Raw genomic sequence first — 25,986 nt, 5'->3', positions numbered from 1 at the left:
ACAAATAGCCCACGATTGTGAAATAGGAAACATGCAGACCATGAGGAGTAACCTAATAGGCTACTTAGCATCATAAGCACTCTCTTTGAAAACTGTTCCTTGGGGAGGCCATATATTTACATATAAAACACTGTTGCAGATGATTAAAGGAACTTTTTCACATTTATTGATTTATCATTATTATAAGAATAAAACACATTTTTTCCTTTTTTTTTTTTTTTTTTAAAGTAATCTCTACCTCAATGTGGGGTTTGACTTCACAACCCGGATTTCGAGTCCCATGCTCTACCGACTGAGCCAGGCTGGTGTCCCCAAATGCATTTTTTAAACTTTAGAAAGTATGTGAAGTATTTCAGAAATGACTCATAATCCCATCATCCAAGAAACTATAGTCAATAGTGTGCATATGTTCTTTTATTTGCATCATTTCCAGAAGTATTCCTGAGCTCCACGTTCGGCGCCTCTGTCCCCTTAGACTCTGTAGCACATTCTTCCGACTTTGCCTAGTGAGACCCTGATCCTTTGTAGGGAGGCTGCATTTCTCGAACATTCGTAAGTCATCAGAAACCAGGTGCGGCAAATTTGATGTGATCAAGCCAAGGGCACATTGCTTTGGATCCAAACACAAAATGATAGAGTCATGAAACTAATTTTATTACGGGCCTTGTAAAATAATACTAACAAGAGTTTCAGTAAAAAGCTTGAAATTTGAACTGGCCACAAGGAGCAACTTAAAAATAAGAGATCTCAAGAAAGGTCACAATGCTGGGTTGTTCATTTTTAATTTCCGGTGCCCAGTGTTACCCCTGACAAATAACAGGCACTTAAAACAGTTGGGTACCCTGATGGAGATGGGCCCCTTTATTTTTTAATTGATTTTTAATTGCTGTGTGGCTTTGGCTACCAGTCCTTCCTCTAAGAGTCTCAGGCAATTATAAACCCTCCAGAAGTTTCCATAATATAGTCACAAATATATATATTTTGAAAGAACGGTAAAGGGAAAATAAGAGATTGTTAACACATTAATTATGTAAGTCATAAAAATATTCCACTTATAAAAATGGAACATTAAATACATGGCTATATTTTTGACCACCATTTTCAATCCTATCCACCCCCCAGCTCCTCAGAGGAAATGAATTCAGCTAAGAGATTGATAGGTGACTTTCCAATTATTCTGTGTTTGTGTGTTTATATATGATCTTAAGTATACCTATCATTTTTTACTAAATTGTAGCACTCTCTGTATGATTCACTGCTTACATTTTTCAGCCAAGTAAATTAAAACTGACCACTTTACAAGGGACAAAACCCATTTAAATATTTAAGTTCTGGTTCACTTCCTTTGGAAATAAGCTCCTGACTTCATAACCAGGCCCTCCACAGCATTTGGGAGAATTTAGAGGAGGCCAAGACGTCAGCAGATGCACGTAAGAATTTCCTCATGGGCTAGCCCTAGAATTTATCAGCACAGCCCTGCACACGTGACAGGCCCTGAGGAATGTGGTAGATAACATGGGCTGACGTCAGACTCCAGGATTAGAGACCTCCTAAGACTCTCTCATTGTCCCTCATGACCCATGAAGCATCTGTCCTCCACAAATGTATCAGACTCCTTGAGAACATATTTCTATTTCCGGCTTGCACCCTTTTTAGGAGATAACGAATTCAACGAGTTCTATCTGCAGTGAGAAAGATGTTTGCATCCCCATGATCATTGTTGATCTAGAGCATTGACTGGACTTTGTCTCTCCTCTTCACACATTTTCATGGATATCAAATGAGGGTTTTACTTCAGGGAAATATGTGTTGAGAGCCTCTTCTTGTGTCTGTCTGGCATAAACGGTAGAGAGAAAAACTGAAGATGGGAGCCAAGAGTAGAATCATTATAACTAAACTAGCTGCCATCAAGGTTGACAGATCCAGTGGTTTTCTCCAACCCCTTCCCAAGGCAGAAGCCACACATCTCAGCCAGGATCTGCAACAGCCCCACAGTTTGGGGGAGGGACAAGAAGAGGAAGAGAGCTAGAAATGATCTGGCTCTTGTAAGAAAAGCCTCCCTTGGGTGGTATTTTAGGACATTAGCTCAGGCTGCCTTGTCCTCAGTCATCTCAACTAGCATTTAAGTAGCCCCTTGGGTTACAGATCACAGCAGGTGCTGGGAAGGAAAGAAGGCCATGTTAAAAATAACCAGCCTCTTCTGGAACCCTGCCTCCAGCTGGGAACTCCATCCTCAAGCAGCAGCACCTCAGAAAAAGAACAGAGTCTCCTCCACCTAGAGAAGTCAGAAAGGTCTGGCTCTTTCCTCCACTGAAGTTATTGAGGTGGAAATGGTCCTCCGGAGAACACACACTCAAGGAAGCATTTCTACTGAAGAATAGGGATTTCTGTTTAGTCAAGGAAACGGGCTCTCTTAAGGAGAAGCCAGAGTCCCAGCAGAAAGTGCTTGGGGAGAAGGGTTTTGCTAGTCAGCCAAGAAATGGTCTTTACAAAAACACCAAAGTCCACTGCTTCTTTTCAGGCATCTGGGCTTACCCATAGGCCTCTAAACCAAATAATCTCAACTGAAAATTAAGCTGTTGGCCGTGGCTATGGCAGAGTCGCAAGAACAAAAATTTTGGAAATCCCAAGTTGGAGCCCACCTAACGCAGCAGCCCTCCGAGAGCCTGGGCGAGCAGTAGCTAGATGTCAGCTAGAGCTAGGGGCTCCGGCGTCCCCACCTCCACGGTCCCTTTTGCATCCAATTTCATAGTCTACAGAGCGAGAGTGGAGTTCTGCCCGCCAGAAAAGGTCACTCTCACATATGTTCCTGTTAAGGACATCAGTGGAAATTTGAGAACCAAGTATAAAAATATAAAAATGAACAGGTGGCATCCAATACGAAAAGAATGCGGGCTTTGCTGGGAAGTGATGATTAAAACCATTCCAAAGCTGGAACATGGCCCCCTGAGGCTGGCTTGAGTCTCTGGACTGCAGAGTCTGTGGACGCTTTCATTTGGCACAGCTGGAGTCTTGAAGAGCCATTAGCTGCTATGCTGACCACATATTATGTCTTTGTTTCCCCCGCAAACGCACTACCTGGATTGACTGGTGGCTCTTCCATTCCCAACCCATAGGTTTTGAGAGAAGCAGGTGTAGATTTTTAGCAATTACTTTGAACTCTCCCTTGAAAGTACTAGGAACAAAATTAATGCACCTGCCTTTCTTCATGAAGATGTCCTTCCTGTCCCATCTTGAGCCATCTATGAGAGAGGAGGGAAAGGTCTCCTTGGCCCAGGTTCTCCCAACAGCTGAGGGCGGGATCTAGGAGCCCAGGGTTGCAGTACAGAACTGGGCCCATACAAGATAACACACACTTTCAGTCCCAGCCTCACTACTGTCAACCACATTCGTATGTAGAAATGACCTCTGGTGGCCCTCTGTTCTCTCTTCTTCACCTTGTCATGTGTTGCTTTTAAATATGAGATCAAATATTAATATAAACACAGTCTGGGGCAGGGTTAGTGGAAAGAGCACCATTGCTGGAAGCTGGGACACCCACGTTCATGTCCCTGCACTGCGACCTCCCAGCTTGGTGACCTCCACTGCCCTTGATATTCCAATCTATAGAGTGGGAATAATAGTTCTCATCCTGATGCTGTCATAACCAGCAAGGAGGAGATAATAAACAAGAATAAACTGCACATATATATGGAATATTGCCGTTCTTGAGACTGCTAAATCCTGCAAGTCAGTCTTGATCAATCCTTTACACAGTTGGTGCTGCTGTAAGAAGAGAAGATATAGGGCAGGAAAAGCCCTTTTTTTTGGTCTTCTTTGTACTGGGAGAACCACATTGCCTATGTGAACCATCTAGGTAGTGCCCGCACTCGGGGGCCTCTCCGCGGAGTCGGGGCCAGCCACGGGGCCTGAAGACTTTTCTCAGAGCTCTGAACTCTTCCTGGAAGCAGAGCCTATTATCCTTGGGTCCTTTGTGGTGGTGGCATCCTAAGCCCATGAGAAAGAAAACTCCCTGTGGATGAAGAGAACATGCCATATCTTGTTCCGTGAGACAATGAGCCATGAGCATAATAACACTCTGCATTCCAAAACCCAGTAGAAGAAGCAATTGTCTCTCGATTTAATTATAGATTCTTCACTTTCCCTCAATTGCTTGAGTCAGCACTGTTGACTCTGGGACAGTCCCCGTACACAAAGCCATTGCTGTGAAAGAAGGTGTAACTACCAGGTAATGAGGTTTTGTTTTTGTTTTATGTTTTTAGACAAACAACCCCTCATGGACATATTCAAGTAAGTGTTCCTATTAATGGTGTTCTGGTAACAAGCTTTGCTCATGTTAACTCTCTTTTCTAACCAAATATTGGGAAATGTTGTATGGCATGTATGGGTGCTCTTATGGGGGTAAAGGGACAGTATATTTAATATTAAAGCTTTCCAAGAAAACCTGAGATATGTGATCCTCATAGCTAGAGGGGGCCCAGACAGCATTTGGGACAATGGTCATAACACTGTGGGAAATGCACATTAAATGACCCCCAGAGAGAGGGTTTCATCAGCAACATACATATTTTCCTGGAGGAAAAGATTCATGTTTCTTATCCATCTGCTTTAGCCTCACAAACTCTAGTTAAACCCCTTGCACACCAAAGGTGTGCAAAATATTTGAGGGACGTTTGTGCTACCCTAGCACAATACTTACATTTATTCTTCAGAAAATAAACCATGGAGTCCTTATTTTCAATGGAGATGAAACTTTTGCATCTCACTTTGTTATCTTTCTTTCCAGGTATTGTTTCTCCTACTTACTCGTATGACTAATAGCCAATAAACCGTCATTCAACAAACATTTATTGAGAAATGACTGATACCAAGACCTGGAGTAATCTGGAAATTCCACAGACGCTTTTAGTGTCCACACAGAAGCTCGGGGCCAAGTGTGTTGTGCAGGCTTCTCCACCAGCATGATTTGGTTGGCTTTTTACTTTCAAAGAACACAGACTCTCTCATGTTACCCCAGGAAAGAAAGAGAGTTATTATAAGGACCTTTGGAACTGAAATATGATCAGATTCTCCCAATCTCTTTCTCTCCATGGTCTTTGTGTTTATCTTGGTAAGTCTGTTCCATTCTTTCTCCATAACCGAATTTCTCTACTTCCTCATAACTTGGAGGATACACGGCCTATTCTAGTGTATTAGTCAAGAGAAGTAACCCCTAATCTCAGTGGCCTAAAATAGCCAAAGTTTATATCTCACTCTGGCTACATGTCCACCAAGATTTAGTTGGGGGAGAAGGTTAATTCCTCTTATCATAGCTACTTGGGAACCCCAAATGACAGAGCAGCGACTGTCTAGTAAAAGAAACAGGAGGAGGCATGTGCTCTTAACGTGTCCACCATATGTCACTTCTGCTCACATTTCCTGAGCCAAAACAAGTCATTGACCACAACTAACTTAGCTGGGTGGGGATGAGCAATCCTACCAAGACCGTGATTGGAGAGAAAGCCCAAATATGCATGAATGGCCTTAATTACCCTCATTCAAGACATCTCAGCCCAAGACTGCAAACCCCTTTTGTTTCAGCAGCCACGGCTAATGATTCATGTTTTCCATGTTCCTTCATTCAAAGTGCAGTGAGAGAGAAGCTGAGTAGCCCAGTCCTTCTGTCTGAGAGGCTGCAACCTAGGTCCCTGCTTAGCCTATAGTCTGTCCCCGAGTCATGGCCAGTCTGCTGGGAACAGGGATAGACACTGTAGCATGATGCTGTCCAGCCCAGCCCTCTTGATCCTCTCCAACCACCAGAAGACTTGTCCCATATGGAAGAAATTGTTTGAGTTAAGTCATGATGTTTGCTTGTCCTGGCTCTGCATGACAAGTCACGGATGTGCAGTCCATCAAGCTGGGTGGGGTTTGGCTGTCAGGCTATTTATGGAGGAAACTCTCAACAGGGGTGAAATGGAAATTATGGAGTCCAGGGACCTGCTAAGTTAACCCATCAGTCTATCGGTCAATGACACGGTAGTATAGGATTTTTTTAAAATTGGCTCTATGCAGCTCTATTTCCATACTTGGACACCACGGTTTTCCTCTTCCGAACACAGACTTAGGTGGGAGGTGAAGGAAGGGGAACAGAAGTGGATGGCTTCAACCCACACAAGAAGAGCTGAACATGTGAACTTTGAGATTCAAGTCCCATATGCCCCCCCAATGATCTTTCCAGTCTCATGTCCCAGTTCACCCCCCAAATAAACCTACTGTCCAGCCACCATCAAACATTCCTTGTTTTTCTCTTGGCTCATACAATACTCTTCTCCCTAACTGCTACCCTTCCTCTAAAATCAGTTAAAAAAATTTTTATTTATTTGAGAGAGAGAGAGAGAGCAAGAAAGCACAAGCAGGGGGAGCAGCAAACGGAGAGGGAGAAGCTCCCTGTTGAGCAGGTCCTGGATCTCAGGACCCTGAGATCATGACCTGAAGCCAAAGGCAGATGCTTAACAAGCTGAGCCACCCATGTGCCCCTCTAAAATGGGTTTAAAAATCACCACTTTTCAGAAGTTTTTTTTCTGTCTGCTATGACCCCTGGTGATTTCTAGGTCTTCTTCCTCTGAATTCTTCTACCCCTGTTCATGCTGAACACCTGGAGAGCATGAACATGTCTTACTCACTTTGGATTCCCAGAGCTTAGTGCCTGCCTAGTACATAGAAGGCACTCACCAACAGTGTGTTCGATGAATTATCTGTAGCACCAGACATTTAAGGAAACTTTAACGAGTTTCTCTGCTCTATTAGGCACAATGGGGGAAAGTCAGTAATATATATGATCTCTCCAGGAGTTTCTCTAGTTCAGCTGTCTAGTTTCATAGATGAGAAAATTGAGTCCCAGAGAGGAGAAATGCTGTCTGCCACCCGAAGAGCCACTATCAATGGAGCACTTTGCTATGTGCTAGACAAATGCTTTTCACTCTTGGTCTCATTTTCATCCTTGTGACAACCCTAAGGAGGAAGACTTTTAAACACCTACTTTTACAGAAGAGAAAACAGGGGCTTAAAGAGCCCCTTTGCATTGCAAGGAGGTAGCCAGGCCAGCTTTGGAATCTGTAGTCTATCTCCTGAGTCCCTACTCTTGCCCTCTCTGCTGAGCTCCAAGCTAGGGAGTCAGCTCCCTGTGGTCCATTCATCTGTCTACTGCCCAGAGGCCTTGAACCTTTTCTGTGCTCCAGTCACTGGGCGGACATATGGTGATTAAAGGGTCCTGGTGAATTTCTGTGCCAGGCAGCTCCTATGCACACAGGTCTAATGTTCTGACCGTTAGGTCAGGGTATTTTTTTCCTGCCTGGGCAGTTGGGTTAGTGGAAGAAACCTGATAAAATCCTGGAGAGGAACTTGATCATTCTCTGAAGGACTTACAAGTTGTTTGGCCTGCCTAATCCACTCAGACACCGTCTGGGGAATATTCAGTATCCATGTAGTACAGGTTGTGAATTACTCTGTAGGGACTGTTAACAAGACCCTCACCAACTCTGTGTCAGCCAGTGTCAGACAGGGTCCTAGGGAAGCCTCCTATCTTCCCCTCCCGCCAAAGCTCTAAAAAGAATGGGCTTTTCCCCCTTGGGAAAGAGTGAGAGATGGAGGGGAACTCCTCCTGCCTCCAAGCAGAGCTCACTATACACAGCTGGACCTGATCCCTCCTCAGGGCTATGGCTGTGGATACAATGACTTAGCTGGGATAACGCTTGGCCAGCATTGCGGCAACCTAGTATCTGAGCATCTAAACATGGAAAAAGTCTGACTCCCTAAAATCAGTGCAGGAATAATGACAAAGTTAGATCTGGAAGCACCTCAGGGATCATCCACCCCCTGGATTTAAAAAGATACTGAACCTAAGTTACTTGTCAAGGTCACACAGCTGCTGGTGATAAGAGACTGAAGACCAGGGTGCCTAAGTCTAAACTCAAAGTTCTTTCCCCTTAAACTCCCACCCACCCACCTACACACAGACACACACAGCCTACCCTTTGCTCTACCACCCCACAGGCACATGAACATGCACCTAAGCCAACTGGGTCCCCTGTCCCTAAAGTCTTTGACTGTCCTTCCTCTGGGGAGAACAGCGCACAGAAGAGAGATTCCCAGACATCCTACCCTCACCAGCAGGAAAGTCTCAGGAGGCCTTCCCCCAGGTCTTCCTCTCCACTCTCCCTTCCCTCCACTAGAGAGGGATCTCACAGATGACACCTGGCAAGCTGAGAGCCACGTAGGGGGTAAGCTGGGGGCTGGTGCGGGGAAAACGCAGGCCGGGGGCCGGGCGCGGCGGCCGCTGGGAGGCCCCCTGGGCGGGATGCTGAGAGCGCCGGGGTCCGGCGACCCCCCCCCAGGGCGAAGCGCACCCACTACCTGCTCCACTCCCCCGGCCTCCCGGGGCGGAGGGGGGTGCTCGGGAAGGCCCGGCTGGGGACCCCGATGGCGGGGCGTGGGCCCCGGGAGGAAGGGGCGCGGAGGGCACATGGCAGAGGTCAGCGCCTCGGCCCCGCTCAGCCCCAGCGAGGCCTCGGCAACCTCTCCCTGGCGCGCAGGTTTGGAAACAAGGCGGCCTCGCCCGGCGGCCGCCTCGGCGGCTCCGGTCCCCATATATAGTCATATCCACCGTCAACTGGGAGGCCGGCAGGCGGCAGCGAATGGGCGCGCGGCCCCCGCGGGAAGGAGCGGGGAGGGGGCAGGGGGCGGAGGGAGGAGAGGGGGGAAGGGGGCAGGAGAAAAAAGCTTTTCCAAAAAAGTATTGGCTGTCTCGAGGAATGCGGTCGCCCCCTTGGGAAAGTACATATCTGGGAGCAGCAGGCGGCTCCGCGCTCGCACTCCGGCTCGGCCGCCCCACCGTGCACTCGCCTCGCCGCTCCCGCCGCAGCCCCAGGGCCCCTCGCCGCCGCCACCATGGACGCCATCAAGAAAAAGATGCAGATGCTCAAGCTCGACAAGGAGAACGCCTTGGATCGAGCCGAGCAAGCCGAAGCCGATAAGAAGGCAGCGGAGGACAGGAGCAAGCAGGTTTGCGCGTCCCCAGTCCTGCGCCCGCCCGGGTGCCCCCGAGCCCTGGGCGCCTGGCACCCCTTCCGGGCCGCTCACCTCGAGGACGGGGGGAGCCACCCCCCTACTCCTGGGCGGCCAGGGGCGCGCAGCTGAGAAGGGGGAGGGGAAGAGCAAGACTCGGGCTAATTCTAACTTTTTGGTCTCGTCTGGGGACATTTATTTCCCTCCTCTGCTTTCCAGAGCCCGCGAAGTCATCTTAAGTCCTAGAGGCACTTGATTCTCAGGGTTGGGGATCAATGTTGGATTGGGGGGGGGGGGTTGAGGGAAATCGAGTCCAGAAGGTGTTAGACATTATTCTGGACTTTTGACTGGAAAGAATGAAAGCTTCAACAGGGATAGAGACTGGGCGGGGGGCGGGGGTGGGGGGAGTCATGAAGTTTTTTCTTAGGAACAAAGATGGGACAGAATAGAGAGTACGGCCCGAAGGCCAGGGACGCAGGGGCGTTTTTCTGCACCCCACTTGTCGACTTGAGCCCGCTGAGACGTCGGCGGGAGACTCGTCCCGCGGGGAGGTGGGGGTGCAGGGTGGGCCACGGTGCGGTTCCAGCTTCAGGAGAGAAGAGATTACCTAGAGCCCCTTGAACTCCAAGTCGGCGGCGCCCCAAGCCAGGGGCCCCAGCCAACCAGGCGCCCGTGTGTTGTGTGTGTCTAACACCCGGTCCGTGCCGGCCACCCGCGCCCGCCCGCCGCTGCCCCCCAGCTCGAGGAGGACATCGCGGCGAAGGAGAAGCTGCTGCGGGCGTCGGAGGACGAGCGGGACCGGGTGCTGGAGGAGCTGCACAAGGCGGAGGACAGCCTCCTGGCCGCGGATGAGGCCGCCGCCAAGGTACCGAGGGCGCGCGGCGTGGCGCGGAGCACGAATGGCTAACTCTCTCTCTCTCTCTTTCTCTCTCCCTCCCTGTCCTTCCCTCTCTCTCCCGCTGTCCCTGTCCTTCTGGTTCTGTGCACCCACACCCCTCCCCTGCGGGATCACGCTGCCTGCTGCACCCCACCCCCACCCCTCCCCGTCCCCCACGGCCAACTCCCAGCTGGAAGATGAGCTGGTGTCGCTGCAAAAGAAACTCAAGGCCACTGAAGATGAACTGGACAAATACTCCGAGGCTCTTAAAGATGCCCAGGAGAAGTTGGAGCTGGCAGAAAAAAAGGCCACGGACGTAAGTGCATGCACACACTACCTCCCTCCCCTCCTGCCTAGTGGCTACCCTATGGTCACCACAGTAGCCAAAGAGCAATGGAAGAGGGTCACCTCCTCCTGCTGGACACCCGCAAACAGCCCTGACATGGCTCAGAGCACTGGATGCTGCCTCAGACTTCTGTTGCACACATTCATTTATATTTCATCCACTCCTCTTTTTCTCCTTCTTTCCCACTCCTGGGGGTGGAGGTGGGTGGGTGACAGGCTGGGCAGTGGAGTGGCTGAAATTGGATGCTGGAGGTGAACCTTGCCTCCCCCGTGGCAGAAAACCTCTGAGGTGTCATCACCAAGGTTGGTGCAAACAGAATGCCTGGTTTTCTTTGCCTTCTTTCCTTTGCTGTATCTGGTGGGTGGGAATGCCTGGTTTTCCATGGTGAGTCTAGTCAGGATACAGAGAGCCTGGCTCTAAAGGGAAGGAATGGCATGGTGCTACTTTGACTTAGAAGGCTGAGCTCGATGTTGGGGTGCAGTGGCCCTTGAGTCCTCCTTTCTTACTAGGGAAGCCTTAATCCAGCCCTTAAGATCTGCCTGGGAAGATGATACTTGCTTGGGTCTGCAGTCTGACAGCGCTCGATCCTGAAAGTACCCCGAGAGTTATATATAGCTCAGTGCTTTATATGGTATAGTGAGCTAACTGCCCCCTGCCCCTCCTGCTTGCCCCACCCCCACCTGTCAGCCTTCTGACAACCACCACATAGTTTCAGCGATGATACACACACTGCAAAAACTACCAGCTCTTTGCCCACTGCGCTTTGGAATCTTTTTTCGCTGAAGAGCCTCCCTCTTCTGCCCCATAAGTCAAGCCAAGCATTAGACTTCCAAAGGAAAGACTTCTTTTCACACTGTTGGATTCCATTGTAGAAGCTCATTAAGGCTGGAGGCCCAATTAGGAAAGAATTCCTTGGGAAGTTAGTAACAATTCCAAGAATGTATGAGCACCAGGGAAAGCTGTGCCCAGAAGCTGAACTACCAAGCACAATGGCAGAATTTCTTGTATGAGTGTGAAATGCAAATTGCTGGAGGGTCTTGGGTCTTGAAACCAGTAACAGCTTTTTGTGGCTTGAAAGGCTTAAAGTGTGATCTCCAAGCATGCTTTGTAAATGAGAAATCCAGACATAAAACCTTGAGAATCGACAAATCAATGACCATCAAGATTACTGAAAAGGGGGTTCACAGAAGCACCGACTTAGCTAAAACATTAAAGTTACAAACTACCTGGCTTCAGAAACCGAGCCAAAAAATACACATAACTCTGTGCCTGCTCTGTATAATATAGATCAGATGTCTGCTCCGTATAAGGTTAAATGGAGGATGTCTGTCTCCCCCAAATTCTCCAGCAGGACGTTTATTTAGCTTTTTTCAAAAGAGCCGCTGATAGATCAAGGAGAGATATTCCTTATAAGGAAAAGAATGCAGAGAATTTGAAAATAGCCCAGTAAGACTGAAGGCAAGAGAAAGAGAAAAAAGCTACAACTCTTAAAGGGAAAAAAAGATCATAATTATTTTAACTATGTGGTGCTATCATGTCTTTATGGAAAAGTCTTGTTTCAGGGAATGCTGGAATGAGGTGGGGCTGCAGTGAAAATGAGGGTATTTAAAGCCACCTGGGGAGGCGTGGTTAGCAGGGGAGGGACATTTCTGAAACAGTTTTGGTTCCTTTTTTTTTCCTACCGGAAAACTATCCCTAATATGGTACTTTTCTTTCTTTCTTTCTTTTGGTAATATATTGATTGTCTTCCCTTTTAAGACATTTTAGGTTGTCTGGAACCTGTAGGGATGTTGAAGGACATTTGCGAAGAAAAGCTATGTATTTTTTTCATAAAGATTTTATTTACTTGACAGGCAGAGATTACAAGTAGGCAGAGAGGCAGGCAGAGAGAGAGAGGAGGGAGCAGGCTCCCAGCTGAGCAGAGAGCCCGACGCGGGGCTCGATCCCAGGACCCTGGGATCATGACCTGAGCCTAAAGCAAAGGCTTTAACCCACTGAGCCACCCAGGCACCCGAGAAAAGCTATATTTAAAGTGATTCCTAACTAGTAAAAATAGGCAAGACTTCAGGAGGAAGAGACTGATAACACTGGAGAAAGAGGGAGGTAGCAGGTCAGCTTCCTGAGGTAGAATCATACTACATTTGGAATTGGGATACTTCACTGTCATTACTCACCAGTGTAAAAACATTTTCATTTTTTTCCTGCTATTAAAAATATTTTTCTGCTTATTTACCAACATACTTTTCAAATCTTATTCCACAAGGAGGGGGCTTCCTGGCATAAACAGTTGTAATTCACAAGGTAGCTTTTGGTGTGAAATTTTTGGTGTTCCGCCTAAATGAGCCTAAAGGGGATCCAGGACTCCATTTTCTCACCAGCCCCTCAACCCTTCCCCAATAATTGTGATGTATATAATATTTGCAGTATGTGAGTCTTTATTCCCTGTAGGTTTTTGCTTCCTAAATCAGTAATTCTCAACCTTATGTAAACAGAATTTTCCTAGGGTGGTTTTAAAACCCCGAATCCAGGTTGCATCCCAGGTCAATTAAATCAGAATCTCTGGGAGTGGAACCCACGCATTAGTATTTTTTAAATGTGCAGCCAAGGTTGAGAACTGTCCTAAACTCTTGTATAATGACATCAGCATGAAAATGAACTCACCTGAAACTGTCTTTCCCAGGTGTTTGAAAAGCAGGACATTAAGTCATTAGTTGGCTGCCAAGAGCACTTGCAAATGTCCAGCAGTTTCCCTGGCTTCTCCTGGAGGCCCCAGACACCCCCTTCCTCCACCTTCAAAGTTGGAGGCCCACTCACGGTCTGGTACTCCTCTAGGGGAGGAGTTGTAACTCCTGCCTGACCAGATGAACTGTATGGAAACAAAGCGAGAGGCTCCACCTACAGGACGTGAGGGCACATGCTGAGGTTTGTGAGAGTCTCCAGGGAGACTGTGACAGAGTCCGAAGAAAATAGGGGGGGGGGGGTGTGGAGCAAAAGAGGAGGGTCGTTGTTAGGGCTTTGAGGGGGGATTGTATTTTTTTTTTCTTCATTATTCCCACACTTAATCAGAAACTGACATGAAGGACCTCCTGTGAGAAAGGTGAGGAAGAAAGCCGTGAGATCTAAAAGGCATCTAAAAATGCACCCCAGAGGGAGGATTGGCAGAGGACCGTTCCCAGAGATTGGGTTTTCATCCAGCTGTAGTCAGAGGCTCTCATAGGGTTCTGTAGCCTTCACGGCTGTGCCTTTTAAAGGCATCCCAGTCCAACCCAGAATTGGTCAGATTCCAAAAGATCTGAGGCTGAACTCAAACCAAAGACGTTCGGAAGTGTAAGAGACCCTCCAGATGATTGTCTTTATGGAAAGGAAAGTGAGTCCCCAAGAGGCTCGGGGCTCTGAGAACACAGCTGGTTATGCGCCCCTGCCTGAACCTTAAGACAGTGCCTGCATCTTTATCACGAAAGCGATCGTTTATGCACAATGTGTGGTGCTGAGTGCTTTGTATGATTTCATAATCCTCGCCACAGCCCAGTGAGGAAAGTACTACTATTAACCCCACTTTTATAGATGAAGCCTAGAAAAGTCAAGTTATTTGGCCCAAGTCAATAGCCTGGAGAGGTCTAGGAGCCGGATTCGAACCTAGAAAGGATGTATTTAGAAGAAGATTTAATCACAATGCAGTATGTTAGTGGCTTTCACTTCGCAAGTTTGGTGAGGGAGGAAGGTTGTTGTGGTTAGGATCTTGCGTGCTGGGGTTTTCTGCAACGAGGAATTGTCCCTCTGGGGACACATTCAGGCCCCAAACCCTTCTCTCAGCTTCTCTCCCTCTTGGCTTGGGAATCTGTAACTCCCGAGTGCGATGCTCCCGCCGCCAGTAGGCGGCACCGTCGCCCTTAGCAGCCAGGTCCGTTACCGCGGGTCACCGGGGAACCAAGGAAGGCCGCTGGGAGTCCAAGTAAAATTCCTGGCACGCTGGCCGCCGGGCGGTGCTCTGCTCTCCAGGTGTCCCCCAGCGTGCCCACCGCCTCTGCCCGCCCGGCTGCCGCGAGCATGCGCAGTATCTCCCGAGGTTTGCAAATTCCCGGGGTCCGTGGCGCGTGCCCCGCCCCGGCCGCTGTGCCCGCCCCCGGCGCTCGCGCACCCGCCTGCGGTTCGCCTGCGCCGCCCGGGAGACCGCGACTTCCGGGCTGGTCCTGGGCCGCTGGGGGCGCCGCCGTTGCGCGGCGCGGCCTGGGCGGGGCGGCCGGGCGCTCAGGAGTGCGGCAGCGGCGGCTGGAGCGCAGCAGCCGGCCTCTCGCACCGCAGCCTGCCCGCCAGCCCGCCGCCGCCGCCCGGAGTGATGGCCGGGAGCAGCTCGCTGGAGGCGGTGCGGAGGAAAATCCGGAGCTTGCAGGAGCAGGCGGACGCCGCGGAGGAGCGCGCGGGCAGTCTGCAGCGCGAGCTGGACTACGAGAGGAAGCTGAGGGAGACCGTAAGGGACCCACCCATCGCCCACCCACCCCGACCCAGAGGGCCTCCCCCGCAGTCGGGCCCACTGCGAGGTGCAGGGCCCTCCATAGTCTACCTGCCCCTGCCCTCAACGCCTCCGGGAATGCACCTGGCGCACCTGGGGCAGCTGGCGCCTGGTTCTAGGGAGCGGCCTTGCCTGTTCTTCTCAGCCCTTTTTTTCCATCTTCGCTGGTTTAAAGTAAAAGCCCGGAGGGGGAGCAGGAGTGGTGTTGAGAAGGTTCTGGAAGCACCAGTTTCCCAGAAAGGGCTCTATTTTGGGGTTATTTGCTTTCGGTCCGGGTGTCTTGGGTCCCCCGGGATGTGCACTTTGCGCTGTTAGCCGTATTTACTCGAAGGGTGGGGAGGGAAGAGGGAAATCCTTTTGGAAATCCGTTCCTTTGGAAAGGGACGCTGACAGGGCAAGTCTGGGGTACTGCCAGACTTTAGGGCCTGGGGATGCTAAACTCCACCATCCCCGTTGATCATCGGTTTTCTGGAAGCCTATTTCTTTGTGGTGGTTGAGACATTGACAGCGCCAAATTCTGACTTACACAGTATAAGACCTGTTCACATATCCCTTTGTATTAACCATCTCTCCTTACTAGCGGTCTTATACAGCCATTCCTTTGTTACCGAGTATTGAAAAAAGTTGGCCAAATGCCAACAATTATTGGGTGTATTCTCTTGCCGGCTTCCCCCTCCCCCATGCTGAGTGTAATACCTGGTGGCTTCCTTCCTTTCTTCTAAGGCAAATAAATGTATCCAACAGACAGGAACAGAGGTAGTCCAGGCATTTGCTATTTGTTGGTTTTTGAGTGTGTGTTTCAAATCAGCATACTCAAACACCTTGGGAATATTATGGCAAGCATAATATGGTGTCCAGCTGTGCTTAATATGGACCCATTCTGAGTTGAGCAAATCCTATTGGTTAGGTGTTGGTAATGGCAATATGGCTGCGGGAACTTCAAGACCTGTTTTGCATGAAATACATAGAAGCAAATGGGTTCACTTAGGAAGCCCTAACTAGAGGAAATTTCAGATAAAATGCAGACAGGAGTCAGGAAGTTAATAAGGAAAAGATAATTTTCTTGAGACCGAGTCAGCAGGGATTGCATAGACGTGTCTGAATTTGACAGGGCAATAAACTGATTGCAGTTTCCTCTCTTATTGGCTAACTGCTGTCCTTTAACCTTTAAAACTAATAGAACATGATGGATAAGAATGAGAACTCGACCCAGACTGGCAGAATTTGAATTCTGGTTTCTGCTACTTACTACCTGTGAGACACTGGGCAAATAAACTTTTCAGTCTCTCAGATCCCTAACTTTACAATGTGCATAATCCTAGTAGTTCTTGCCTGTTGAGGTGGCGAAGGGATTTAGTTTACGTAAAGAAGTCACAGTGCTGTTGGGCACAGCAGAGTAAGTGCTAAGTGTCAGCTGGTGTTAAAACTGCACAGCACTTGGCTTTGCTCGTTGCCGCTTTGCCTTTGGTTCACCACCTATCAGAGGGTCTTTAAAAATGGCCTGCTCGTTTCACTACATCTGAAAACACTCCATATACATGCTTTTAATCAATAATTTTTTTTCTTTTGGAACTTGGAGAGAGGACATGGGCAGACTGGGGAAGATGTTTGGTTGAAATGGTATCATTGGTGGAAGTCGGTAGAACTCCCTCCCCTCACCCTCCTAAGAAAGGGAATGTGTGGCCCTATCCAGCAGCGCCTTATATCGACTCCTACCCCAGCGACTGATGTTCGAAGCAGATTAACTTCATGAGGGGCACGTTGTTACTCTTCCATGCATCTTCTCTTTTGTGCATCGTTTTCGTAACAGTAGTCTTCCTACTTTTGCCCATTGGCTAAAGATGCTTTTGTTCTTTTCAGAGTTTTGTATTTAAAGTGTTTTTTTTTTTAAGATTTTATTTATTTATGTGATAGAGAGAGATCAAGGGAGTGAGCACAAGCAGGGAGAACCGCAGGCAGAGGCAGAAGCAGGCACCCTGCTGAGCAAGGAGCCCAATGTGAGACTGTATCCCAGGACCCTGGGATCATGACCTGAGCCCAAGGCAGGCGCTTAACCAACTGAGCCACCCAGGTGTCCCTTAAGTGGTTTAATTGGTTCTGTTTTTTGTAAGTAATTTGGAAAACACTCTATCCAGGCGACTGGACACAGAACCTTTAAAGGTAGCGATTTGAGGGCTGAATCCGACCATTGAAGAGACCATTTCAGATTGAGAGTTGCTCCTGACTTCTGCATCTGGAACCTAAGAGGTAGCTTATTGACGGCAGTCTCTTGGTAGTGGTCAGAGCTGTGAGTTAAGCTTGGTCATTTTCTCTTGGCAGCAAAGATACAGGGTTAGTGACAGAATCATGAGCCACTGCAAAAAATGTTTTCAGAGTTGGCCCTAAATTCTGATTCTCGAGAATTCGGACATGCTGTAGTTAATTGGCCCTATTATGCCAGCACTTACCTTGGAAAAATTGGCTATCGCTTATTTCCTACTGGTTTGTTTTTCCAAGGTGTGTGGGCCCTTCAAAGTGTTGGAATGAGGATACTTTGCTTGATATAATGATTGACTCTGGATCTTGTGACCCACTAGGGTTTTGTATGTTTTTTTTGTCATTATCAAAGGAAAAAGTAGCAGGAAGGAGCCAGTCTTTCCTCCTTTCTGGTATCCAGCAAACAAGGAGACTTAAAGTTGTAGCCTGTAGGTTCTTAACTGGTCATTTTATTAAATCGTGGGAAGTAGCCAATTTACAGAAATCTCCTGCCATCTCTCACTTTTGAGTTGGTAAATATCTCTGAGACCAGGAGGCTCGAGGGTGTGCTTCGTGCTCACATTGGCACCCCCAGTTACTGGCAGTAACTGGAATATACACTCATGATTTCTGTTTTCATATGTAGGCAAGGCAAGGGCACTACAATGCCCTGTTCATGTCCGTTCTCCCTCATTATACAAATATGCCTCATAAATTACAGGCTTTGGCACAGATAGAGGAGGTTGTGTTTATCTGTTATCCATGGGAGTGCCCCTTAATGTCATCAGTGGTTTTTTTTTCCCCTCTGCTTACCATATAAGGGCAGAAGTTTAACTTGGCCGTAGTCACTTGGTCTTACACAGCAAGTTGAGTGAAACCTTCTCTGTATAACTACAGTTTGCGTGAAATAAAAATGCCTGACCTTTGATCATCTCATGTTCCACTCTGGTTCAGGCAGGACTTTGAAGATGTATTCTGGAGGATCACTTTTTAGGATATCGTGTTATTTTCCTACAGATATTTTTTTTCTTAATAATCTTAACTATAATACTTTTTTTTAAATGTAAAAATCATTACTTTGGGGGTTTTTTTGTGGGGTTTTTTTGGTTGTTTTTTGTTGTTGTTTTGGCTAAAACATCTGGATTTCACGAAAATCTAGGCCTTGTAAAAGTTTTCTTTCAAATCTGATTTGGAGTAATATTTTGCTGTATTGAGGGGGCCATACTGTTGATTTCCATGTGGTACTGTGTTGGGTCAGGGGAGTGGTGTGCCTGCCCTTGGTTTCTGTGTAGGTAGCTCGTACCTTTGGGTTGGGTGAGGGGACAGGGCAGGCATAACTGCAAAGTGTCTGGTGGTTAACAACAGATCTTGCAGGAAGATAATTGGTAGCCTTTGCTAATATAGCAGTCTCTTTTCTGAGGAGCTCATTACATATTGAGACACAATAGCACTTTTGAAATAAAAGAAACCAGCATCCCAAACTGAAAGACTCCACCAGCAGTGGGAAAAACATGGGCCCGTTGTTAGAAGAAGCTAACCCAGCACAATCAGGGTGACTTCCATGTCTGGAAATAATCTGCTTCGGGGGTCTTGCCCCTTCCCAAACGCCTTGTTATTTGTATGTGCTTTTAAAGTAGCAGATACTCATGTGGCTATGGGCTTGGACTGGCAAATGTAATCTCAGGTTAGATCTTAAGTAGACTGCCCAGTTTCTGTGATGAGTGGAGCCTTAGAGAATACCTCAATAAACCTCAGAATTTAGAAAACACCAGAAATAAAAGCTAGTGAAGGTGAGAGATAGGGGCCTTTTAACACAAGGCATAACCCCAAATACACACATACACGTGTGCATGCACGCACACAGACAATGCACGTGCAAGTAAAAATAAGAGAAGGAAGTGTTCTTAATTCATTTGTGGAATTAAACTTAATTTGAATTCTGGGGACCCAGACAGCACTGTAATCATACCAGTATGGTAGAACCTGAGAAGCCAGTGAGAATCCAGGTTTTTCCCAGGGAAAGCTTTCGTGGGGATAGACTTACCCCAGACACTGCTCTCAGGTCCCAGTGGTAGCCTACAAGCACCTGTGCCTATCCTGGGACACCTCAGGGGCAGCAGGCATTGGCTTCCTGGCTTGAGAGCAAATGCTCTGTGTCCATAAGGGAGGTGTCACGCATGGGTGCTGTGTGTTGAAGTTTTTTAATGTAATACCATATACCTTATTTCAGAAAGGACTGAGAAGACTTGTTTAGTGGATGGTATTCAATACAGAACTCTCTAGTCCTGGCTGGCCTCTGTCACAGAAGCCTTTCTTCTAAAGGGGAGTTGTGGTAGGGGAAGCTGTGGAGGACCTCCCACTCTGATATAGGAAGAGAGAAAGTGCCAGGAGTGAGAACGTCTAGTTCCAGGGCTGCTGTGACATCCCTGGAGACCATGAGAAGTGACAGAGCCCACACATGAGGACCCAGGCCACTGGGGTTTTAGTCTTGTCTCGCCGTGATGGCCCTAGCATAGTCATCCCTCTGAATCAAAGATCCCTCTCCTCTCTATTGAACAGAGACCTCAGAGAGTGGTTTGCACAGGATTAGCCAGCTTCTGTGGGTGGTGGGATGGAGAAGGTGCAGGAATGGAACTGGTTGCTTATTTATATTGCAAAGCCTGCCCTCCCCTTTGATCTGCTGAATCAGAATCTCTAGGAATGGGGCCTGGAACTTTGCATTATTAATGCACACCTCCTGTGGATTCTGACACTCAGCCAGCTGTGGGAACTGCTGAATGATGCCTAGGGACTCTCTCAGCTAATCAGTTGAGACCCCATTTTGTGAGCCACCCACAGGTGTGTTCTCTGTGTGCGTACAGTCCTAGCTCCGAGAACGGACTTCCATTCCCAATTGTTGCTTGGGTGCCCTATGTGAAGCTATATGGGCTGGTTGGTGTTCCTATAGGACACAACTCATAATGTCAAGAAGTCTTAAGTTTTTACAACATTCTCCCATGGAAAGAGTTAGTGACATTTATAAAACTGGGTCCAGAACTAAAGGAGGGAATGTTAGAGTGGGAGGCAATAAGGGGGAAGATACAAATTGTTGGGGGGACTTCTCAGGGAGATCTTGCGTACAGAGGCAGGAACGAGCATGGGATATGGTTTCCTTATTCTCTTGTGCCTCAGCCACATGAGGAGCTGAGGACCTAGATTGCCCTGTCACCCAGAAGGTCCTTTCCCTAGAGCAGAAATAGTCGTCTTTTTCTGTGACTACAAAAGTTCTCAAGTTTGGGGCCCAGATGAAACACAAAGCAGAAACTTAGCAGGTAGTGGCTACAAGAAAACATTTGGAAAATGTTGCTGACATTTCTCTGGCCCCAGCACCTGTAACAAAGATACTTGCCTTCATATTAAAAGAAATAATAATGAAAGAAGGTGGGGGAGAGAAATACTTTTGAATACCTGACGTAGACATTGTACTACAGTATTTTTGTTTTTGTTCTTCATTTTTGTTTTCAACTTTGCAACTTGCTTGCTTATCTCCCCCCTCCCCCACCTTCATAAAGGGATTAGAATTTTACTAGGAATGGAAATGCAGAAAAGTGAACAAAGCAGACCTGACCCAAAGTATACCCTTCATGTATACTTCCTTCCAGTTTTTTAAGAAAATAGAGCTAAAAGACAGTTTCTTGTAAATAAGAAATTGTCCCTATTGCCCTCACCCATCCTTTAGAAAAAACCATACTCACCAGCTGGTCAGACTTAGCAGAACCCAGTAAGGATTTACCTTGTAGCCAGTCTGTCCTCAGATTCTGTTTCCCTTTTGCCCTACTCCCTGTCTCCATTAGCTGATTTTTACTACATAGTTAATTTCTAACGAGATGAAAGTGTATCTCAATGTTTTATGGAGCGAGTCCTTCACCACAGTTGGTGAAGACAAAACTTGGTATTTAAAATTTTATAAATCCTGATGAGCAAAGAGCTGGATGTTCTCACATTCATTTCATTCAAGGCCATAATCACAGCCTCTCTCTAACTACATGTGCCTTTCAGATCGTGTACATCATGGGTCCATGAGCTAAGAAAGTTGGTTTTGTTTAAATTAGGTTGATTTTTCTTGTTTTATTCAGTAGACATTCACTGAGCCTGTATCCTGTGCAGAAAGCTGTGACTCCCTACATGTAAGAAGCTTCCTGTTGAGTAAAGAAGATAGGAATGTAGATAGAACTCGCATGGGTGCCTAAGTATGTATTGTAATCTTTAGAAAACTCTCAAGTGTCCTGAAAACCTTGTCACCCCGTGATAAGCACATAAAAGTGGATGCAAACAAGAAAGTGGTACCTGATTGGTAAGTGCTGGCTTTGACTTCCATGTGTGGTATTTAAACAGACCCCAATGCCAGTGTGTATGAGGGACCGTCACAGCCTTCCAAGTGTTCTGAGGCTCCCAGTAGCAAGCGCCTGCAATAGTAGGTAATCGTTGCATCCCCAAAAAAGAAACTGCTTAATTCAGATACAGATACCAATAAAAATTGTCTCTATACTGCTTTTCTTTTAAGGAGTTTGAAACTTTTCTTGTAGCAGCCTCGTAAGAAATGCCAGTATGCTTATCTCAGAAACACATGGGAAATTTGTCTTGGCCCTGTTCCATCTGACCCAGTCCTGCAGGGGTTACTGAGAAGAGGGTGGGGGAGGGGCAGTTACTGGATTTTGTGGCATCTTTATGGTGTATATTTTAGAACGGCTGAATTCTCAAACATTTTAGTTCCTTTATGAGAACCCTTGGAGCAAGTGGTCAGGAGAAAGGAGAATGCAGACCCCTGAATCTGGTTTCTGACTGTCCTCCTCTTATGGTGTGTAGCTGAGCCTGCCCTCGGGCCCCCATGAGTGAGGTGGCGGTCAGGTAGGGCCAGTGTGGAGTTCTGTGGAGGGAACCCAGCAAGAGCTGGCCCAGTCCCTGTGATGGTGCGTCTGTAAACACACCAGTGTGTGTGTTCACGGTATTGGATCAACGCGGCCCCACCTCCTCGAGCTCCAGAGTGGCCCCGGGCACCGGCTGCACTTGAAGGTAGCTCCCCACAGGGCCAGGCTTCCCATCTGAGACAGGTGTTTCGGGCTCTGTCACTTCCTGAAGGCACCGCGCTTGCCTTCTCTCCGGGTCTGAGAGGCCTTTCCCTCTCTCTGCCTAGGCTGAAGCCGATGTAGCTTCTCTGAACAGACGCATCCAGCTGGTTGAGGAAGAGTTGGATCGTGCCCAAGAGCGACTGGCAACAGCTTTGCAGAAGCTGGAGGAGGCTGAGAAGGCAGCAGACGAGAGCGAGAGGTGAGCGCGCCTCTCCCAGCCCACCTTTCCCAGCTGTGACAGGAGGGCTTCCCCGACAGGGCTTAAGACTTTTACAGTCCCCTGGTGGGATCGTTTCCTCAGTCAATGCCAGGTATAATTTTACTGGGTTTGTTTGTTTAATGTTAGTGGGGCGCCTGTGTGCCAAGTACTGTTTTAAACCCTGAGGTTACAAGGAAGAAAAAGACCCTATTCCTGCCCTCCTAGAGCTCACTGTCCAGTGAGGGACATGGACATTTAAATGAGATATTCCAGGGATGCCTGCTGGTTCTTTCATTCCTGCTGACCGCAGAGAAGTTAGGCATTTTTGAAAAGATACACTTTATTTTTATTTTATTTTATTTTTTTTTTATTTGACAGAGAGAGATCACAAGTAGGCAGAGAGGCAGGCAGAGAGAGAGAGGAGAAAGCAGGCTCCCCGAAGAGCAGAGAGCCCAATGTGGGGCTCGATCCCAGGACCCTGGGATCATGACCTGAGCCGAAGGCAGAGGCTCTAACCCACTGAGCCACCCAGGCGCCCCAATACACTTTATTTTTAAATACTCAAAAGAGACTGTGCCTGGATAAATGAACCGGGGACTCTCAGTGGTCAACTAACCCAACAGATAAGTAGAAGAGGAAGCACCAATAAAACAGAAATATGATCAGCGACAGTAAATTATTTTGGACTTAGTAATGCTGGTAAGGCACTCGTGCACACGTAGACAGTCAGCTACCTGTGGATTCTGAGCCTGCTCCCTGTAACCTGGTTCTGCCTGACTGCTCCAAGATTCAGCTTGGGGGTAGGAAAGGAGAACCATAGAGACCATAGAGCCATAGAGACCAGCACAGCTCCGTGCATGCTAAAAAGCATTTTTCTCCTCCGCTCAGCTGCTCAGGCTCATGTATTCATGTTGCCCAGAAGCAGTCCCAGCACAGCTCCATGAGATGAGAGAGAGTTCTCCCAGCTAGAGGGACACGAGAGTAGTGTGGTAGCTCAGAACCCTGGGCGAGTGGCTCTGTGCTGGGATCTGGGCAGGTGAAGCACTCAGCCATTCTTTGCATTTCTCTTCTCTCTTCGATAAAAGTGAGTTTCTCCTCCCTGCTGCCAGAGATAAGGAGTGATTTCAGACTTCAAGATTCAAGAAGCTTTTGAGTTGAAGTTCCCAGCTCATTATTCACTGCTGCTTATTGTTTCTTCCCAGACCAAGAGTTTTGGAATTCCTTAGGATGACTCATCATCTCTTACAGTGCACACATCCTAGTGGTTCTGTGGCCGATTCTTCCTGAAATATACTTCTTAGTGAACCTAAAAGGCAATCTGGCAATGTTAGACTTTTTAGTAAAAAGGAATTTAGGGGTTGTTTACCCCAGCCCCCTCATTTTATAAATGAGAAACAAGGGCTTAGCAGTTGATACAGCCTTCCCAAATCTGACAGTGAATTTATGGCCAAGCCAAGGCTTGAATCTCAGTTTTCTAATATATACCGTAGTGCTTCATCAAAGAAATAGTGATTTATTTATCTGAACTCCCTGCTTAGATTTTGCTAAATGAATCCCATTTTAACATGACTTATTCCATAAAACTGTAGTATATCACAGAACAATTAACATTTTCCAAAACTTAACACTGTGGGATTCAAACTTACATATCAGCGTAGACATTGGTATCAGTTTGTTTCTCAACATGCCTATTATGAAAGAATTCTATTAAAGGGAAAATTCATAGTTTCTTACCTAAAATATAGGTTGACCCATATGAAATTGCCATTTTTACAGGTCTAACATCCTCAAGTATCACCAGTCTCATATGGTTCAATCTGATATTTACATTTGTAGCTAATGGGATGAGAACAGCTACTTTCTTTGTAGGAAGAAGTACATGAAGACAAGTATGTTTTTGTTATAACTTTGGTCCACTTTCAGGCTGAAGCTTCCCACCAGTAAAAGGAAGAAATCCCATTATTTATATAGCAAGTCAAGTATGTTGGCTTTTCCTGTTTCCATGCCTCCTAATTTCTAACAGGATCCTGACGTGGTACCTTTCATTTAGCATTAGATCCCTGGACAGTTTCACCAGTATTGAAAGTGAGGTTTCATTCACAATAAATAGAGAAGTGTATGGCTTTTTCTGCCTTCAGCTCTGGAAACTTTTGCCTCATGATTTGGAAAGTAAAAGTGGCTCTGTGCTCTGTTTTGGTCTGCCAGTTACACCAGGCCACACAAACCCATGCAGTGCAGTGTGGGTTTATGTTGGTCGTCTCTAAACCTTGGGTCTTCCTGCTTGTCTTCATTTTCAGAGGCATGAAAGTCATTGAAAGTCGAGCCCAAAAAGATGAGGAGAAAATGGAAATTCAGGAGATCCAACTGAAAGAGGCCAAGCACATCGCTGAAGATGCCGACCGCAAGTATGAAGAGGTCAGATCTTGGGGACCAAAGCCTCGTGGACTCCCTAGCAGTGGCCTCGGTGGGGGCCGGGAGCAGTGCTTACAGCCTTGTGCTCTTTAGGGAAACAGTCTGCTTTGTTGGTGGAAATGGATGGTTTTGAGAAGCAGAGTTCCTTTGTCTCCAGAAAACAGTTGTGATTTGATCCTCCTAGGGGATCCCAGGCTTTATCATGAAGCCAGTCCATAGCACTGAGAAGGACTGAGGCTTTCCTCATGATCCCCTACCTTTGCAACCCCCAGACTAGGACAAGAGAACTTTGGCCAGGAGAAGGGAGAGTTGGGCCTCTTGTCCTTGTGGAAAAAGCCTCTCGTGTTGTCACCATGGAGGCCGCTCTTCCTGGTGTGATTTGCCTAGCACCATCCCATTCAGGCAGCATAAAGACAAGTCCATGCACTGAAGGCCATGTAGATTCAAGAGGCCCTTTTCAATCTTTCCTCCCTTTTCAAGATGGTAGAATTCCACTGTCAAGAGAGGTTCACAGGTGGATCAGCTTCTGGTCATGTCTCCATGAGAACAACCTCCTGTGGTAACAAAACTAATATGACTTGTATTTGTTTTCCCTTAATGTATCATAGCTATCTTGAAATGGTACTGCATTCCTTTTTTTCCATTATAATTATTATTATTACGACCACCATTATTATTATTATTCCTACTACTTCCAGTAATATTATTATCACTGTATTATTATTAAGACCACTGTATTATTACGACCACCGTTATTATTATTATTACTGCTACTTCCAGAAATGCTTCAGAGGATCCGTTCTCTCAGTTTCTTTCCTCCACTGAACACCAAGTTGACTTCATTAGTCATCTTACCAGCTCATCTCTTGTTAGCTTCTGATGCTCTTCTGTTGTCATTTTTAACCTCCTCCACAAAGAGGAGGTTGAGGTACAGAGCTCTAAATTGATAGGGTTTTCAGAATTATTTTCAGTGTTTTTTGTCAGTCCCTACCTTGACGGCATCAAACGCATCCTGTCTCATCATGCAGCTATTTTTGAGATGGTGGCTTTTCTCTCTCCCTCCTTCCACACTTTGGCTGGCTGCTGTGTAATTATATGGACTTCACCTGGGTCAGACTTAAAATGACACTGCCTACTCAAAACCAACCATTCTGGATCTTTGTGGGCAGAAGCCTCTGGTCTACCCTCCATTGGTTCTTCTGGTAGAGGGTGGCTTCTCTCCAGTCCAGGGGAAAGAGGGTCATCTTATTGGTCTGT

General features: G+C 47.2%; 1 protein-coding gene across 28 annotated transcripts in view; it reads left to right on the top strand.

Annotated features, from left to right (window-relative positions):
• Positions 1 to 8,320: 8,320 nt before the first annotated feature.
• Positions 8,321 to 25,986, top strand: part of TPM1 (tropomyosin 1) — a gene marked incomplete at its 3' end in the record, with an annotated part of 28,457 nt that continues 10,791 nt past the window's right edge. For 7 of the 28 annotated variants that reach the window (XM_082737236.1, XM_082737225.1, XM_082737240.1 and 4 more), the window contains exons 1-3: positions 14,445 to 14,733; positions 22,184 to 22,317; positions 24,615 to 24,732. In XM_082737236.1, the coding sequence (XP_082593362.1) occupies positions 14,602 to 14,733; positions 22,184 to 22,317; positions 24,615 to 24,732 (384 nt within the window). In that variant the 5' untranslated portion in view covers positions 14,445 to 14,601. Of the gene's footprint in view, positions 9,040 to 9,781; positions 10,236 to 14,383; positions 14,734 to 22,183; positions 22,318 to 24,614; positions 24,733 to 25,986 lie in introns of those variants that run through there. The other 21 variants (XM_082737219.1, XM_082737216.1, XM_082737228.1 and 18 more) reach the window with 15 other exon arrangements.

This window comes from Mustela nivalis (genome assembly GCF_964662115.1).
Source record: "Mustela nivalis genome assembly, chromosome: 6".
NCBI lineage: Eukaryota > Metazoa > Chordata > Mammalia > Carnivora > Mustelidae > Mustela > Mustela nivalis.
Note: the sequence above shows the minus strand (reverse complement) of the source record. Positions and strands in the feature narration are given on the sequence as shown.